The sequence below is a fragment of the Cetorhinus maximus genome, chromosome 25, assembly GCF_964194155.1.
Source record: "Cetorhinus maximus chromosome 25, sCetMax3.hap1.1, whole genome shotgun sequence".
Taxonomy (NCBI): Eukaryota; Metazoa; Chordata; class Chondrichthyes; order Lamniformes; family Cetorhinidae; genus Cetorhinus; species Cetorhinus maximus.
In genome coordinates, this window is record NC_135903.1 from 22428475 (window position 1) to 22446959 (window position 18485).

Sequence of the window (18485 nt, forward strand, 5' to 3'; positions counted from 1 at the left end):
TGTTCACTGACTCCCTCAGTCTTCACAAAGCTTTTCCCTTCCCTCTCTCAACACTCTTGGATAAAGTCTGTCTATCTGTAAGGATTCTATTTCAAACCGTTTTAGCCTCTCTGGATATTAATTTGTTTACATCCATGTCGCTAACGTGACATCTGTTTTGGTGGACATTATTAGTCTTGTCTTCTCTTATGACTATCCAAAGGAAGTAATCAGAGAAGTTACTGTTTTACACTCCTCAGTTTTGAGCCAATTTCCAACTCCTTACTGTTGTTGTCTCAGCTGCAATATATTTTCTGGGACACTGAAACCTCTTATATGATTTTGGCTAAGTGACCCTACGTCCCTGCAGGACTGCCCTCTTAATTTCATTTTTAATTTGTCTGCCTATCTATTTGGGTCACATGTCTTTAGTCTGAGCTGGCTGATTTTCATAATTTACTTACACTGGATGCTTGACATTATACCTTTAAATGATCCATTTGTCTTCTATCGACATGTTACTAAAGGCCCCGCCCATCTATTCTGTCAAACTTAGCTCATTTCAAGTTTTGTCTTCCCTCCGCTGCCTCAGCAAGTGCTACTACTTCAATTTTGTTATTCGTTATTAACCTAGAAAATCAGATAAAGATAAGTATTGCCTCCCATGGCTTCCTTGATGCACTGGATCACAAAGCTGATGTAGACTGAATTCAAATTATAAATTAGCTCCAAAAAAAAAAATCGAAGGGGAAATGCAGGAACAGATAGTGTATAAAGAGGACCAATGAGTAATTACAGCAGTAACAGGATGTTTTTGAGTTATTCAACTTGTCATACAAGTTATTTATAAGGACCGTTGAGTGAACAGTGCCAACTAATTATGGTTCACCAGATCTCCATTCAAGATTGAAGTAACACTATATCTACAGCACAAGAATAATATGGAACCTTCAGAACACAAAAGGATTTTAAACTGTGGAAAGCTGCATAATGTTTGGCTTCACACATTAAAACGATGACATTAAAATGTAGTCAATTCAAATTTACACTCAATTCATTTTGATAGTTTTCAAGAAGACATCATATGAGCTGCTGATAAATACAAGGATAACTATTGATGCTCTGGCATCAGTACATTCTGGATCTCTAATGAAAGTACCTGTGTAGCTTTCTCATTCTCCCATGATATAGAGTGTACATCAGTGTCGCGCGGCCACTGTCCTATCAAGTAAGGTCCAATGATGGTGTCAAGAGAGGAGGTGCGTCGTATGCAAGATCTTGTCTGATGAGACTTGGGTTTCTCAACTGCTGGAATAGAAAAAGTTATTTTAAAATTAGTATTAACTTTCTCTCCAAATTCCTATAGTTATTTCAACTGATTTCTTTTTTAAATGCCCTCATCCACTTTTCTATCACCCCCATGGCTATCAATACTCTGCAATTAAACCGTTTAAAAACTTAGCAGAGAGCAGGTTACATGATGCATTCAATATGGAAATCATTCCACAAGACCTATGTTTGAAGCCAGCCCAGACAAAAATACTGCCTTCTCTCTGCTGTCAAGATACTCAAAATGAATCTGGGCAGCCTCCACTCAATTTTTACTGGTGATAAAGATAAAACCACCCTGTAAATTAGCCCCAACGATGCTGGTGCAAGGATGAAAATATGACACTTGCACAGCAAAGTGTTTTTGCAAGATGCAGGGCATAGCAACAGGCTCTGGTCACATCGCACTTGAGATTAATCAACACAAGCTCTCTATGCCCAATAAGTATGATCCAACTTTCCAACAAGCACCAAGACGTAGCTTGGCTGGTGGTGAGAAAGGCCCTCCCCGTCAGATCCTTCCTACACGCCAGGAGTCTCACCCCCTCTGCACGTTGCCCTCGAGGTGGCTGTGGTGGGGAAGAGACCGTTGTTCACCTCCTTGTGGATTGTGCCTTTGCAAAGAAAGTCTGGAGAGAGATGCAGTGGTTGCTGTCGAGGTTCATCCCGAGCAGTTCTGTGACACAGGACTCTGTGCTCTACGGGCTGTTCCCAGGGACACACACCGAGACAAACATCGACTGCAGCTGGAGGATCATCAACTCGGTGAAAGACGCGCTTTGGTCTGCCCGAAACTTGTTGGTCTTCCAGCACAAAGAGTTGTCCCCGACCGATTGTTGCGGACTGGCACAATCCAAAGTCCAGGACTACGTGCTGAGGGACGCACTAAAGCTTGGGGCAGCTGCCGCAAAGGCGCAATGGGGAAGGGTCGCTGTCTAAGACCTTTCTACCACAGCGCACCGAGAGACTGGGAACTGTTTAGAGCCCCTCGGGCTGTACAGATCAAAATGAAAGGCTGTAAATGATTGTAATATTGTTTGTACTGATGCACCTGGTGATACATTTTGTAAAAGTTTAACCTGGATTGTACCCTTGTAATGTTGTTTTTGAAATGGTTTTGAATGTGATTGAAGATTTTTTATGAATAAAGTATATTTTTACAAAAAAAAAAATAAGTATGATCCACAGAACAAACATCCTTCACTTTAAATAAACAAAAAGCAAAAAAAAAATTGCATGAATTAAGTTGCACTTGCATTAAATAGCAAGATTGAAAAATATTTGGTTGTTAGCATGCAACTGTCACAAAGGAGTGACATTTGTACCATTAAAAGTCTCTTGGGAAAGGAACACAACAATCAGGGATCAAAGGTAAAACTGTTCTTCACAAAATTATGTTGCACGCAAGTTTACTGTTGTAGGACTCTTGAAAACAAAGACCAAAATTAATGATAGTGTTTCAGAGGTGTTGGGTCCGATTACAGCCTCAAAACAATTCTTCCATGTTGGGAGATGGTGTGGTGAATACATCCTGAGGTGCCAGAAGAATTTCAAATCAAGTCAGTTTACTCTTCGGCCATCAAACCCAGGGTGAAAAATTAGGATTGGTATAACTGACACCCTGAAGATCCTACTTAAGAGTTATTGGCAAGAAGTGGAACCCAGTATCGTGCATTATGATCATTGAAAGGCAGGTTTGTGGAGTTACAGATTCTGCACTAGAAGCGACTAGTCCATTTTCTCAAATTAAACATCCCCCATGACAAACCAGAGTGACAGGAGCTTATGCCTTTTAAACCTGAAGCGTTTAATTTTCCTTCACCAAACGCAGAGTTAGGAAAAGGGGAAGAGGAATAGAAGCCATTAAATTTGGAGCACGTGCTCATCAGCTTTTTCAATACAAAAAAATAGTAACATTAAAAAGGTGTTTAACTCAATTTGGTCTGCAACAAAATTTTTGCATGCAAGTGCATTGAAAGTTCAGCTTAATAGGACGAGCTCTACCAGGTAAGTATGCTATCAAACTGTTGTCCACTTGGCTTTAGAGAGGGCATTCCAACATGGATAGAAATGAAATTGAATATATTTTATACTTTAACATCCAATTAAATACAATCTGATTATCTGCATCAGCGGTCTCTTTCAAACCGAAAATATGTTTGAAGTAAATATTGATTACATTACATACATCGTATATTTATGCAGTCATACTTCTATCATTGACCAAAATAGATACTTCCCACTGGCTGTGTTTTTTTTAAGATTCCACATTCTCTCCAGCAACAGGGCTCATAAAACAGCAATCTCTGATTTGACAGACAGAAAGCAAAGCAACACCCATTTCATCAAACTGTTAATTCTATACATCCCACATTTTTTAAAAAGTCAGTTACCATGTAACTACATGAAATATTATCTGTCCAAAGAGCTTGTCTTGAAGGATTTAACCAGTAGAGGAGCATAGATCATTAACCTGCTAATGGCATACAGACCAAATTTTGATCTGATCAACTTTTTTTGCTTTAATTATAGACACCAGAATTGCCTCAATCTGATGGAACAGATAAGAGTGGGCTTGTTCCTTGATAGCTAGCAAAACAACTTGAGGTTCTGTTAAACCTTCCAAATCAATTCCATGGGAGTTTTGATGAGTCCTATACTTAACCAACTACAAAATGTATTGCAGCATAACTGATAACAGATGGCCTACATCTACCAAATCAAGAGGTTAGCAAATCTAGAAATTAGCATCCATCCAACACTCAAACAAATCACAGTTCCGCTGTACTTCAGGACATGCAGGCAGGGGACCTCATCCAGAGATATGGCACAGTAAGTGTGCAACTGTAAGACAAATAATGGATTTTGAGCAGTAAAGCACAGGTCACAACTCACACCACCCTTTCCTTAAACCTGTATGATACAGAATGCTAAGTCTCCTTGGGGTCCCCCAACCCCCAACACACACAGGAAGCAACCTAGGCAAAAATAATTTCAAATGGAAAGAACCAGAGATTTTAACTTATTACACAAAGGAAGCCATCATAAAGTCCAGCTTGCAAAACAACCACAGTTGTATTAAGTTTGATTTAAAAAAAGAAACTTAGTGTTTGGATATTTTAGCCAAGGTAGGCAATTAATCAGCTGCATCTCTGCAGTATTAACTTATGAAAAATTGATGTAAAGGGAAAAAGAGAACCAAGGTGAATATCAGGAGAAATTAATAGTGGAATCCTCCGAGGCAAATTTCATACAATTTTAATTATCTTTAAAAATTGTGACAAAATACTTTTATTCGAGAGATGTCTCTCCCTGGTATACCACATGAAGCAAAAGAACATTGGAAAGCAAAGTAAGTTAAAAGATCACCATACGCGGGGAGATGATATGCAAATGACCAAATCATACAAATAAAATCACAGAAAAACCACAAACTTTTGGGTGCAAACAAATCCACAAAACTGCTTAGACTCCTGAAAAAGCAATTTTATTTTCAAGGATTGAGATGGGGAAGTGCAGAAGAAAGAGAAAGAGAAAAGGAGGATAAGAAAAGGTAACCTAAGAAATACCCCACTGCCTAATTAATATCAGCAACACAAAGCCACAGAGATTTAGTTAAGCTCCTAATTGGGGTAAATTTAAAATTACATACTAGAAAAACAATTAGCCTGGCTATTTAGCTGTGGTTAGTCAATCCACATGTAAGATACCAAACAAATGGGAAATATTGAGAACTTGACTATAGGGCAGGGGTGGGGGTGCAGGAGCAGCACTGAGGGGGCCAGGAGGAGGGAGAGGCAAGAGAAAATCAGTTTGCACATTTTAGTTAACCACGTACCAAATTTGACTCATATGTTGGTCAAACATAAGGGAAAGCATGTCAAGGCTGGATTGGCTTATATCTGCATCTATATGGCACAATTAATGACTACAATATGCTGAATATTCTAAAATGCATGATTATGGTAAAGGCTATCATCCACAACAGTAGACAACTGCTTCAACCATCCCATGGTGGAAAACAGTTCCACAAAGTAAATTACCACAAGCATAATGAAATCTCATGCAATACCACAACTGCATCTACTTGGCCTTACTGCCATAAGGATGTTTGGCAACAGTAACACCCACATTGGTAAACTGCTTTATGAAAGTGAAATGATAGGAGCTTCCCTACTATCCACTTAATGGTTACCAGAATTTTAATCTTCCAGTTCTGACTCACAAATAAAGGTCAATGAAGTAGAGAATTACCACAGAAATTTTAGTCCAAGTTGAGAGTCACAGCCCTAGAACAACCACTTACAACCATTATGCTTCTTTATTTCTCTAAATCTATGCAAGAGGGCCAAGAGACATGCGCCTCCAGAAGGATTCAGTTGGAGTGACATTTTATCCCACCCTGCATCCCTCCCACTTTATAGACAAAACTTGCCATCTATTCTACCCTTTTCAAAAAGTGCATGACACAATGGTAATTACCTTGCACCATCTGCTTGTCTGACAGAATACTAAATAAACTCAAAATATGCAAAATCTGCAAACCACCTTCCAATCACACCATAATACAGCTAATTACAACTTATGCCTCTGGCTGACAACTGGAACTGAAACTTATTTCCACGTTATAGAGTACTGGATAAAATACCAGCAACTCACCGAGACTTCAACAGCACTTTACAATCCAGTGACCTCCACCACCTAGGAGGACAGGGACAGCAAAACAGAAAGGAACGCTGCCACGCATGTCACACACCATCCTGGATTGGAAATATATCGCTCCTCCTTCATCGTTAGTGTGTCAAAATTCGAGAACTCCCTTCCCAACAACGCTGTGGGCATACCTACACTAGACCGGTTTCAGTGGTTTAAGGTGGCAGCTCACCACCTTCCCAAGGCCAATTGGGTATAGGGATGAATGATGCCCTTGTCTGCAACACCCACGTCTCATGAATGAATAAAAAAAAACTGTGCTAAGCCAGTCAAACTTCCCTTTTTAGAGAAAGACGCCCTCATTTAATATTGCTTTCAAAGTTGTCAGCCAGGCAGGTTCTGGCTTTGAGAATTAACGTGTGCTACTGTGTATATGTACACATACATATTTGTTTTATCATCAACTAGGTTATTAGGTCACTTTAGGGGACATCAAGAGTGTTGGCAACACCAACAGCTCAGATGGTTGGCTCTCTTCCCTGAAAGAGAAGACAATCTAGTTGCATTCATAGCTCATCTTTCTGGCCCACAAATTCCCAAAACTACTGAGCTCAGTTAACACATGGTCTCTGGGTCACTAGCTAGTCCAGTATCTTAACACTAGGCCAACTATGCCATCAAGTTATTTCTTCTTCCACTACGCCCTTACATGCTACTCCCACCTGTCGCCATAAAGAGGTACCAATTTAAAACTTAACGTAATACAGAAGTCAGCTTGAAGTTTCTGCCAAAACTGAAGCTTCTAGGAGATACGTGAACAATATTTGGTTTCAAGTTATTAAAAGACAAATGGCCTCAATGCCCAAGCTGAAACCTATCATAATAGAAAGAAATATTTTGTTCTATAAGTCTTGGTTTATGAATCCTGATCAACTTCGCTTTGGTTACATTTATCTTTATATAACATGCTGTGAAAACTGCCAAGTAATTCTAATTACACCTATTCCTCAATCTCAAATTCTCACATTTAAGTAGGATTACTGTTATACTTTTCAAATAGCTAAAATATGTACATCACATGAAATGTCTTATTCCCATGTTTACTAAGAATTTCGTTTTCTTCCTCTAATATGATTATTTTTATGGTCATAAAAATTCCTCCACAAAAAGCTCGCTTTTCCTGTAACCAATAAATTAGCTAATTAGACAGAAGCTAGGCAATGTTTATTGTTTCGTCTGAATACGTGCACTATGCGCAAGGATGACAAGTACCAACTTGGACTTGGAATCTGTTTTGAAATGAGTGGAGGAATAACAAAATTTGCATGCAAGGTTATTAGAGGCATAAACCAATGCCAGAATATGCGTGAGGATTTATGCCTACAATAGCTTTCGCTGCACAGTAAAAATTGTGTCATAAACAATCTACGCCTCGTGAAACAAAGAAACACCACTGTCTGCACCCACAACCAACAGCTCTCCACTACTTAAAAGACTATGACTTCCTAACCATTTTTGTCATCTCAGTGCACTCCATGCAGCCTCGTGAGTCATGTGTATGGGTTAAAGATGACATTCCCGTTAATTTATATATAGCTGTTGCTAGAAGTACATTCTGGGTGCTTTGATGATTTATTTATCCTCAAAGCAGCAACAATCTTCCAGTCAACAAACTCCGAAACAGCAAGAAAAAAATAAGCACAAGTCAACATGTGCCCAGGCTTCAGGTTTTCAGAACTGAGAGTCATGTAACTGTAGGCCTCAGTGGGCACCCCAGACAAAATCTCAATCGCTTCACTTCCAGGTGTGCACGTTAGGGAAACTGTCAAACTCAGGTTAGATACAGGATTCAATTTCCCCTACTTTACCCCAATGTGCCTCAACACCAATATCAAGAGATTACTCCCTACTCAGTTAACCTTTGCCACAAAGCGTTTTAGCACTTATTAATTTACACAATAGACTCCCATACACTGGGAAACGCCATCAAAGCTGCCTACACATTCCATTTAGGCTCTCCTATTCGTTTCACTATTCAGTGCTGGACTTTAGCCCAAATTCTCCATGGAATCAGTTAAGAACTTATTTACACTCTGATCATCCGAATGTGTTTTGGTGGACTCTAGCTTACACTTGGTGCATAAATCTTCAAATTCAGAAGTATGAAGAAAAAAATTAAGCACATAGCTGGCCAAAACATAAATGGGAAGAACTATACCGCTTCAGAAGTACCCAAGTGAATTAAGGTTATTTGAATAGCCCAAGTGCCATAAATGAGGGAGGCGATGGCGTAGTGATATTGTTGCTGCACTAGTAATCCAGAGACCCAGTGTAAAGGCCCGAGTTCGAATCCTGCCACGGCAGAGGGTGAAATTTGAATTCAATAAAAATTGGGAATTAAAAGTCTAATGATGACCACGAAACCATTGCCGATTGTTGCAAAAACCCATCTGGTTAACTACTGTCCTTCAGGGAAGGAAATCTGCCCTTACCTGGTCTGGCCTACATGTGACTCCAGCAATGTGGTTGACTCTTAAATGCCCTCTGAAATGGCCTAGCAAGTCACTCGATTATATCAAACCACTACAAAAGCCTCAAAAAAAAAAAGAGTGAAACCGGACAGACTACGCAGCATTGACCCAAGCACTGGAAATGACAAAGGCAAACAGCAGACTCAATCCAGTCAACCCTGCATGGTCCTCCTTACTAACATCTGGGGGCTAATGCCAAAACTAGGAGAGCTGTCTCACAGACTAGTCAAACAACAGCCTGACATTCATCCTCATGGAGTCATACCTTACAGATAATTTCCCAGGCACCACCATCAATGGCAGCGGTGGCGGCACAGTGATATACAGTCAGGAGGGAGTTGCCCTGGGAGTCCTCAACATCAACTCCGGACCCCATGAAGTCTCAGGAAACATCCTGATTACCACGTATCGCCCTCCCTCAGCTGATGAATCGGTGCTCCTCCATGTTGAGAAGCACTGAGAGTGGCAAGAGCACTCTGGGTGCTGGAATTCAATCACCAAGAGTAGCTAGGTAGCACTACTACTGACTGAGTCCTAAATGACATAGCTACTAGACTGGGTCTGCGACAGGTGGTATGGGAACCAGCCAGAGAGAAAAACATACTCGACCTCATCCTCACCAACCTGCCTGCCACAGATGCATCCGTCCATAACAGTATCGATAGGAGTGACACACCACAGTCCTTGTGGAGACAAAGACCCACCCTCACACTGAGGATACCCTCCATTGTGTTGTGCAGCACTACCACCATGCTAAATGGGATAGATTTTGAACAGATCTAGCAACTCAAGACTGGGCATCCATGAGGCACTGTGGGCCATCAGCAGCAGATTTGTAATCAAACACAATCTGTAACCTCATGGCCGGGCATATCCCTCACTCTACCACCACCATCAAGCCAGGGGATCAACCCTGATTCAATGAAAAGTGCAGGAGGGCATGCCAGGAGAAGCACCAGGCATACCTAAAAATGAGGTGTCATCCTGGTGAAGCTATAACACAGGAATACGTGCATGTCAAACAGCACAAGCAGCAAGTGATAAGACCAGATCTAGCTCTCCTGTCACATCCAGTTGTGAGTGATGGTGGACAATTAAACAGCTCACTGGAGGCGGCGGTTCCACAAAAACCCATCCTCAATGATGGTGGAGCCCAGCACATCAGTGCAAAAGATAAGGTTGAAGCATTTGCAACATACCAAATGGATGATCCATCTCGACCTCCTCCGGCAGTCCCCAGCCAATTCTATTCACTCCACATGATGTCAAGAAATGGCTAAAGGCACTGGATACTGCAAAGGCTATGGACCCTGTCAATATTCCAGCAATAGTACTGAAGCCTTGTGCTCCAGAACTTGCCACTCCCCTAGCCAAGCTGTTCCAGTACAAATACACTGGCATCTACCTGGCTATGTGGAAAATTGCCCAGGTATGTCTTGTACACAGAAAGCAGGACAAATCCAACCTGGCAAATAAGAGCCCCATCAGTCTATTCTCGTTCATCAGTAATGAAAGGGGTCACCAACAGGGCTATCAAGCGGCACTTGTTTAGCAATAACCTGCTCATTGACGCCCAGTTTGGGTTCCGCCAGGGCCACTCGGTTCCTGACCTCATTACAGCCTTGGTTCAAACATGTACAAAACAGCCAAACTCCCGAGGTGAGAGTGACTGCCCTTGACATCAAGGCCACATTTGACCGAACATGGCATCAAGGAGCCCTAACAAAACTGGAGTCACTGGGAATCAGGGGGAAAACTCTCCACTGGTTGGAGTCATACCTAGCACAAAGGAAGATGATCATGGTTGTTGGAGGTCAGTCGTCTCAGTTCCAGGACATCACTGCGGGAGTTCCTTAGGGCAGTGTCCTCAGCCCAAATATCTTGAGCTGCTTCATCAATGACCTTCCTTCCAACACCAGGTCAGAAGTGGGGATGTTCGTTGATGATTGCACAATGTTCAGCACCATTCGCAACTCCTCAGATACTGAAGCAGTCCATGTCCAAATGCAGCAAGACCTGGACAATATCCAGACTTGGGCTGGCAAGTGGCAAGTAACGTTCATGTCACACAAGTACCAGGCAATGATTATCTCCAACAAGAGAGAATCCAACCATCGCCCCTTGACATTCAACAGCATTACCATCGCTGAATCCCACACTATCAACCACGTGGGAGTTACCATTGACCAGAAACTGGACTAGCCATATAAATACTGTGGCTACAAGAGCAGCTCAGAGACTAGGAATCCGGCAACAAGTAACTCACCTCCTGACTCCCTAAAGTCTGTCCACCATCTATCTACAAGGCACAAGTCAGGAGTGTGATGGGTTACTCCCCACTTGCCTGGCCGACTGCAGCTCCAACAACATTCGAGAAGCTTGACACCATCCAGGACAAAGCAGCCCGTTTGATTGGCACCACACCCACAAACATTCACTCCTTCTACCACCAACGCACAGTAGCAGCAATGTGCACCATCTACAAGATGTACTGCAGGAATTCACCATCCAGAAGGACAAGGGCTGTAGATATATCGGAACACCACCACCTGGAAGTTCCCCTCCAAGTCACTCACCATCCTGACTTGGAAATATATTGCCGTTCCTTCACTGTCGCTGGGTCAAAAGCCTGGAACTCCCTAACAGCACTGTGGGTTCGAGAAGGCAACTCACCACCACCTTCTCAAGGGCAACCAGGGATGGGCAATAAATACTGACCCAGCCAACGAAGCCCACATCCCGTGAAGGAATAAAAAAAAATAGAAAATGGCCAAAAATCAGATTTTAGTGCTTGCGCTCCTGATTTTCAAATTGGCAGATCGTTAAGTATGGATGTCACCCAAGGCACTGACTAAATTCTAGACATATTTTCACCAGGACAATCTAATAGCCACATCACAGCTGCAGGAACTTAAGGCACTATTATCTCTGTTACAGCAGGGAAACCGACATTTTTTTTCAATCACTAGCCTGCAAGTAAAGTGATAGTTCACAGTAATCAGGCAGTCCTGAATTTCAACCCAATAAACTGACAGGCAGGCTAATAGGTTATGAATTTCCACAAAAGGTGTGGCTTTCGGAAGGTGGGGAGCGTGGAGAGTTAAGACATTTTAACAGTAACATTAAAAAGTCAGCACAGTCCATTGTGGTGAATAAAATTATGACCGTATCATCAGCATATCCAGAAATTTCTACAAGATCTACTTCCCCCTTGTCCTTTGTAAGCAGCGGGGTTTCGTCTAGTTTTACCTGAGGCTTCAAGTAATTAATTACCTGAGTTACCTTTCCTTCAAAACTCTCCAAAAGAAAAAGTACAGAAATGTTTTCAGTATTGCTACAATTGCCCAAATATCCATTTAGATTTCTGAATCTGTGGATCTGTTATGCATGGTTTGGTAATGCCTCAATGTGGATTATAACAAAGCATATATTTACACAACCTCAGAATAAATAATATTTTACTGCCTTTTAAATATAGTTGAGATACTGAAACAAGAATGAGTTTACAATGCTGACAAAAAAATACATCTGGATGAAATTTTAGACTACTGAATCTCACCAGTTACACAGTAAAACAAAGCTCTGCTCAGCTTCCAACTGGTGAAATGTTTAATGTGAGGAACAAGCTGACAAGCCAGCTATTTGTTCCATATTAAAAGCCTGAAGATTAAGAAAATTATACTGCCATACAGTAAACGACTTGAAAAGCCTCGGGATTCAGCTGTGCAAGTTGATTATTTTGTAGCCAGTCTGAAACTGAAATGATACAAGATTACCTCCTCCAGATGGTCTCGCATGTCTATTTTTAAAAAAAATAGTATCAGTACAGTAATTGTTCCCAATTTGGTACCGGGAAACAGTGGTACAAAATACCGCTTGCAGCACATTGATTGCATCATAACCACATGCCTACCAGACAAGATAAATAAATATTCACCCATAATGCTGAAGCCAAGGAAGACTACTTTAGATGCCAGTGGCACATGGCAGACAGGCCACAGTTATATTGCTACCTCTGCATTGTTTTCAGTACACAGACAGCACAGCTCTATGTGATGACGCCCACCTCTTGAAAACAAGTGCCAGCTTCACACAAGGTTGGAGCTGTGCCCAAATGGTGCAAGGTCACCACCTTGAGTTGGTCCTGCACCTCTTACTTTAATGCCCTCTGTGTGGCTGCACCCGAGTGGTTAGTGTTGGTGCAAAGCTGGGATCACTGTCGCAAGACTGCAGTATAGCTAGCTGGTCACTTAACATTATGGGGTCACAGTTAGGATTATTTTGGTCATAAAATCCTAACAGGACACTTAAGGATGATGGCAATTATTCTAGTTCAACTGTGGAGTTTAAGTCAACAGACTATTAGCGAACAAAATAATTTCACCAATAAAGTGCTCTGAATTTTGTGATCAAAGTTTGGTTAAAACTGCAGGATTCTTTCAACAACAATTATAATCAGCCAATTTCTCCCAAATTAAATGCTCTTAAAACTAGTTAACAAACTTGGGACTCTGGCCTGCGTACAAATTCAAAAAAAACTTGCACTCATTTAACTGGAGTAGGCGCCCAGTTCTGGGTTGCTCGCCTTAAAGAGAAGTTTGAGAGGAGGTTTGATACAGGTTCTCAAAAATATAAGGGATCTGGACAGAGTAGATTGGGAGAAACCATTCCCATGGGTGAAAGGATCAAGAACCAGAGGACAGCAATTTAATGTGACTGGCAAGAAAGAAAAGCAACAGCAACAACAGTTTAAAGAAAAATTAACAAGGCGAGTAGTTAGGATCAGGAATGCACAGCCCTCTGTGGTTCAGGCAGATTCAGTTATGGCTTTCAAACGAGAATTGGATCATTATCTGATGAGAAAAAAATTGCTGCGCTACAGGGAAAGGCAGGGCAGCAGCACTGAGTGTATTGCCCTTGCCAAGAGCCAGCACAGACACAATAGGCAGAATGGCCTCCTATACTGTAATCATTCTACGACTCACTTATATAGTGCCTTCCATGACTTACAAATGACCCAAAACAGGCACTGGGGTACTTATAAACGTAGCCATTGTTGTAGTGTAGGAAACACAGTGACCAATTTTCACCCTGTTCTTTGCCAATCTGTTCCTAAAGCATCAAAACCCATTACAGGCTGCTGTACATGCTTAACCACTGTAACCCCGTGCTCTTCCAATTCTGGCCTCTTTGCACATTCCCACTTTTCATGAGCCCACCAACAGAAGCATTGTCTTCAGATAGATAAGCTCTGGGATAGCCTCCTGAAATCTCCTCCTTAAACGTCTATTACTATCACCCTATGTAGCTCAGTAATACTCCTCCTTGGGGTGTTTAGGCTAAGGCAGCCCCTGTATCCAGAAAGTATCCCAAAACTGTCTTGCATTTAGGAATTATTCCATACTTGTCCCCCACCACTTCCGGGGAGAAAGGCCATTAATAACTTGCAAGTGGGCCAAGACTAATTGTGTTAAATAGAGTCTATATATATTCCAGTAAATACGATACACAAAGCTACTCATCACCACAAAAACAAAATCCAGCACTTCAGCTTTTGACAGCTGCAGCAAATATGCGTGGGAACAAAGTGTTACAACCAGTAAATATTTAGTATGGTTAAACAAACTACTGTAGATGGTGGCTGATCTCCTGAGAAAGGGTGGCACAGTCTTAACATGGGACTGTGCAGATAAATGGAAATGGCTGCGTGCCGTTTACAACTAGATCTACCCCACATGCAGTTTATTGATACGAGCCTATCTTCACTCAAAAGAAGGTCAACCAGTTTACATGTTGCGCCCTGCACAACGAGGAGTGTAACTGAATGCTCAATCAGCTGTTTTTGGCCAGCTTTTCACATAAATTACAGTACCACTGCCAGTTCAGTGTTTCGCATCTAAAATGAAACCTTGCAATCTGCACAAAAAAACTGGTTTCCTCTTTTTCAGCAATGCAAGCAAAAGCTGTCAACTTATCACAGCGATCATCACCTAATTAATGGATGTGCGGCATTATATTTGAAAAGAGTGATCTTCACAGAAATATTGGTGCACAATTAGATATCCGAAGCCCCAGTGGAACAAGAAAATCTAAATAACGTGCAGATTAAACAACAAATTATTCTACAAATTTAATGCTAGAAAATGACTTTGCATGCATCTAATCTTGGTAATAACCTTATTAAACTGCCTTATAATCTATAATTTGAATTAACAGTAAATATTTTACTTTCTCATCTTTCACTTTTTCAAAAATGATTCCCTAAGGGGGTCCCCTCCAACCTAGCTCAGTGGTTTCTTTATGGAAAAGCTACATCAAATGTCAAAAGCCTATAGATTCTCACAGCTGGAAGCATATTACTTGGACACTTCCACATTCATTTTGACAGCTTCACCAGCTCCAAACACATTCAATGCAGTAACTGTACATAAGTAATATGCCATAAATGCTGCTATTCTATTGGCATCTAGTTACAGTTGGATTATTTTCTATTAAACTTCAAGTCTGAATTAGACTCTTTCCTTCCAAAACACTCCTACCTATTTATTTCACTCATGCAGCCAAAATGGACTGCACCAGTACACAATTTTTATTTAAAAAGCGCAGGTAACTTAGCAAAGCAGCAACAACAACCAAGTGCTGGAATTTAACATTTAGTCCCATTTACTAGATGGATAACTCTTTCAAAAATGAAGTTACAAGCCCAACACAATTCATATTAAGACTCCTAATTACTTCATAACTAGATTGAATCATTGGGGAAAAAGGTCAACCAACTTATTGCTCAGTTGTATTGAGCACAGTAAAGTCTCATTCAAAAACTACAGAAGCAACTTATCTTGGACTAAACAATACCATTATCAAACAACCATTTAATTCAGCAGAGAACAATCTGAAGGATCACCAGACATCTGCAAAGTGACTACTGTGTGTACCAGTAATCAATTCCATGCAGTTTCTATTGCTACACACAAATGCCCTTTAAACAGATAGCGAGCAGTGAAGTGCCAATTATAAATGCTGCACAATATATTGTATAAAACAGAAAATAAGACATCACAAGCCAACTACTTTTCTAACAAAAATAAACTTCCATCTTCGGTCACCCATGTTCAATGCTTCTCGATATCTCTGCAGCCTTTTGAACATTGCTGATAACAAAACAAAAAAAAATGCAATTTACTTCCAGAAGTTGCAGCTAACACTGGTAACAGGGACTGCAATTCCAGGCTCTGTCATTAAGGAGAGGCACTCCTCTGGGGGGGTAGTGTGTGCTCAAATATAAAAAAAAACCTGAGGGTGGGGGGAAAAAAGCAAACAACACACAGCCTCAGATTGTTAAATAGAAGCTGCAAATGTAGACAGGGAAAAAAATGAGGGTCTGGGAAGAGCCCAAGTTGAGCTCAAGAATGAAGATAGCACATCTCCAGGCAAAATAAGCACACAAAATAAAACTTATTGTCCCTATTTGCAATGCTGGGCTGAGGTTAGTGCCACTGCTGCTCTCTATTGAGGAGATGTTTACGCTGCTGTGTGGCCAGGCAGCAGGTGCAGAGGTACCTTTACTGACGGGAGATGTGCAGCAGGAGGCGGAGTGATGGCCTTTCCTCTCCCCGGACGGGGCCGCTCTCCAGGCCGCCTCTTGCTCGCCCGGCCCGGGGCCGGGGCCGGGGCCGGTGCTGGTGGAGGTGGTGACGCTGTGGAAAGCGCTGCGGCTTCCCGGCGGAGAGACGGACGGAGCCGGGACCGAGGACGAGGAGGAGGAGCCGGGGGCCAGCCTTGGGCCGCCGCCGCCACCGCCGCCCGGGGTATTGTTGCCGGCGGCCGCTCGCAGCTGGAAGGGGACGGTTGCTCGGAGGGGCTGAGGGCGGCTGGAGGTCGGGGAGCCGCTGGGCCGCACTCGCGGCGCCACTTGCGAGGACATCGCCGATCGACTGGACTCGGAGTTGAAGACAATAAATGGCGGAGGCTGCTTGTGGGCCCCCCCGCTGGCTCCCGGAGTGCGGATCCGTTCCCCGCGCTGCTCCCCCTCTGCCTCCCACTGCAGATCAACACTCACTCTAACTTTCCCTCAGCCACGGCTGCGCCGCCCCCCCCCCACTGCCGCTCCTCGCCCCTCATTGGCCACACGTCCACAAACCCTATTCACTATTGGGCCCTCTTCCCGTCACTCAAATCCGCTGCACCCATTCGCAAGAGGCTGGTGGCACATTTCTGGCACGGTGCCAGCGATGGCAAACGCTGATTGGCTGTATGTGTTGAGGTGGGACGTTCTTCTAAGATGTGTCATTTTATTGGTCAGCATCGACGTCGCTCAAGGCAATTGCTGTCAGCGGTGGTGTTTGATTGGATGAGCGTCATAGAAGGCACCATGGCAACATTAATGAGTGATGTCACAATCAGTGTTTGTACGCGGGCACGTGACTGTTTCTCAGTAGGTTTTACTACCAACCTTTGACGTCACAGCAATAATAAAAATAATGAAAAACTCATTCTATTTCTCAATGAATGTCTGATCAAATGGCTGCTTCTGGCTCATAATAATGCAATAAGCTGATGTGCGAATGATTTTTATTGCAGTTTCTTCACACTGCTTTTGCTTTAACTGTTTCTATCCCAGCCCAGTTTACATCACCTCCCATTAGCTCATTCTCCTCCTCCTCCTCCTCTCATCCCTGCCAATCACTGCGACAAATTCAGAGTAAGGTCACCATCAGATGCAGGGCATGGATGCCCATCATGAGAAATATGGTTGTAGATACTATTCGGTTACCAAGCATGTGTATTGGGCTATCCAGCAGCTGGATAGCCTGTGACCCTGGTGTTCCCATACTGACAGCCTCAGCTATCCACAAAGCATTGCCACCGTGCTTTCTGAAACAAAAAAGATAGCATAGCTACTGTGTCCGCAGGGCCAGGAGGCTTGAGAACTGATGACCACATGGAAGAGGACCTCAAAGCCATCATAAATTATTTCTCAAATATTTGGAAGCTTTGGTCTCTCTCTCTATCTGAAGTAAAGAGTAGCTTTATATACCAGCCTGCCCCGGAAGCTCCTGGGGCCCCTGTAAAACTTTATGCGGCACTGAACGGTACCATGAAAGGGAGTTCACCTATCTAGGAAACACCATGTCGTGTGATGCTCTCCTAGATTAATGAGGTGAATCACAGATTCTTTAACACTATATCTCATGCCAATGCAAGATTTTTAAAATTCATTCATGGGGTGTGGGCATGGCTGGCTAGGCCAGCATTTATTGCCCTTGAGAAGATGGTGGTGAGCTGCCTTCTTGAACCACAACAGTCCATGTGACGTAGGTACACCCACAGTGCTGTTAGGGAGAGAGTTCCAGGAATGGTCACCAATTCCTGCTTGTGCATGCGTACTTGGCTGTGCATGTGCAGAATCCTATGTCGTCATTTGCAGGAGAGACAGTGCTGGTTGGAAGCCGTTCACCCAGTTCCTGAGCCCATGGCAGGCGGGAAATCAGAGCATGGCTTCCCCCCAGTTTCCAGCTATTAGGATGAGGAAGCTTCTGATCCACCCTGTGACAGCCGCAATTCCATTTGTAGCTCTGGGGCTTGTTTCTTCCAGCATTGCACATTTAAGCACCAGCAGGGTAGGTAGATGATAGAATACAGGCTTAATTACACACCATCCCTACCACACCACTGAGCTATGCTGCTATGGCAAAATGGTTTATTGGGAGAAAGGTGCCTTCCGAAAAGAATGGGGGAGAAAAGGCAAGAAAAATGTTAAGAAAATCAAATGGGATAAAGGAAACTGTGGGACCCCTGAGAGATTCTGCTGCCTGTGCTGTAATATTTACAATTCCAGGGCCAGTGATTACCACACATGCGCCCTGCTGCACATTGCATCCTATAAAGATGGCAACCATGCATACAACTGTGCATGCGTGGTATTGGCATCAAACGCTGCCATTATTTAAAGCCAGCAGTGCTTTAGGAGGTTAAAATGAGGCTATAGAATAA

General features: G+C 42.6%; 1 protein-coding gene across 3 annotated transcripts in view; it reads right to left on the minus strand.

Moving 5' to 3' along the window:
* Positions 1-16557, minus strand: part of LOC144667961 (glucocorticoid-induced transcript 1 protein-like) — a 60868-nt gene extending 44311 nt beyond the window's left edge. The window contains exons 1-2 of one of the 3 annotated variants that reach the window (XM_078529612.1): positions 16053-16557; positions 1139-1284 (exon numbers count right to left, since the gene is read on the minus strand). In XM_078529612.1, coding sequence (XP_078385738.1) covers positions 1139-1284; positions 16053-16416 — 510 coding nt within the window. In that variant the 5' untranslated portion in view covers positions 16417-16557. Of the gene's footprint in view, positions 1-1138; positions 1288-16052 lie in introns of all 3 variants that reach the window. The other 2 variants (XM_078529613.1, XM_078529611.1) reach the window with 2 other exon arrangements.
* Between the last annotated feature and the right edge of the window lie 1928 nt (positions 16558-18485).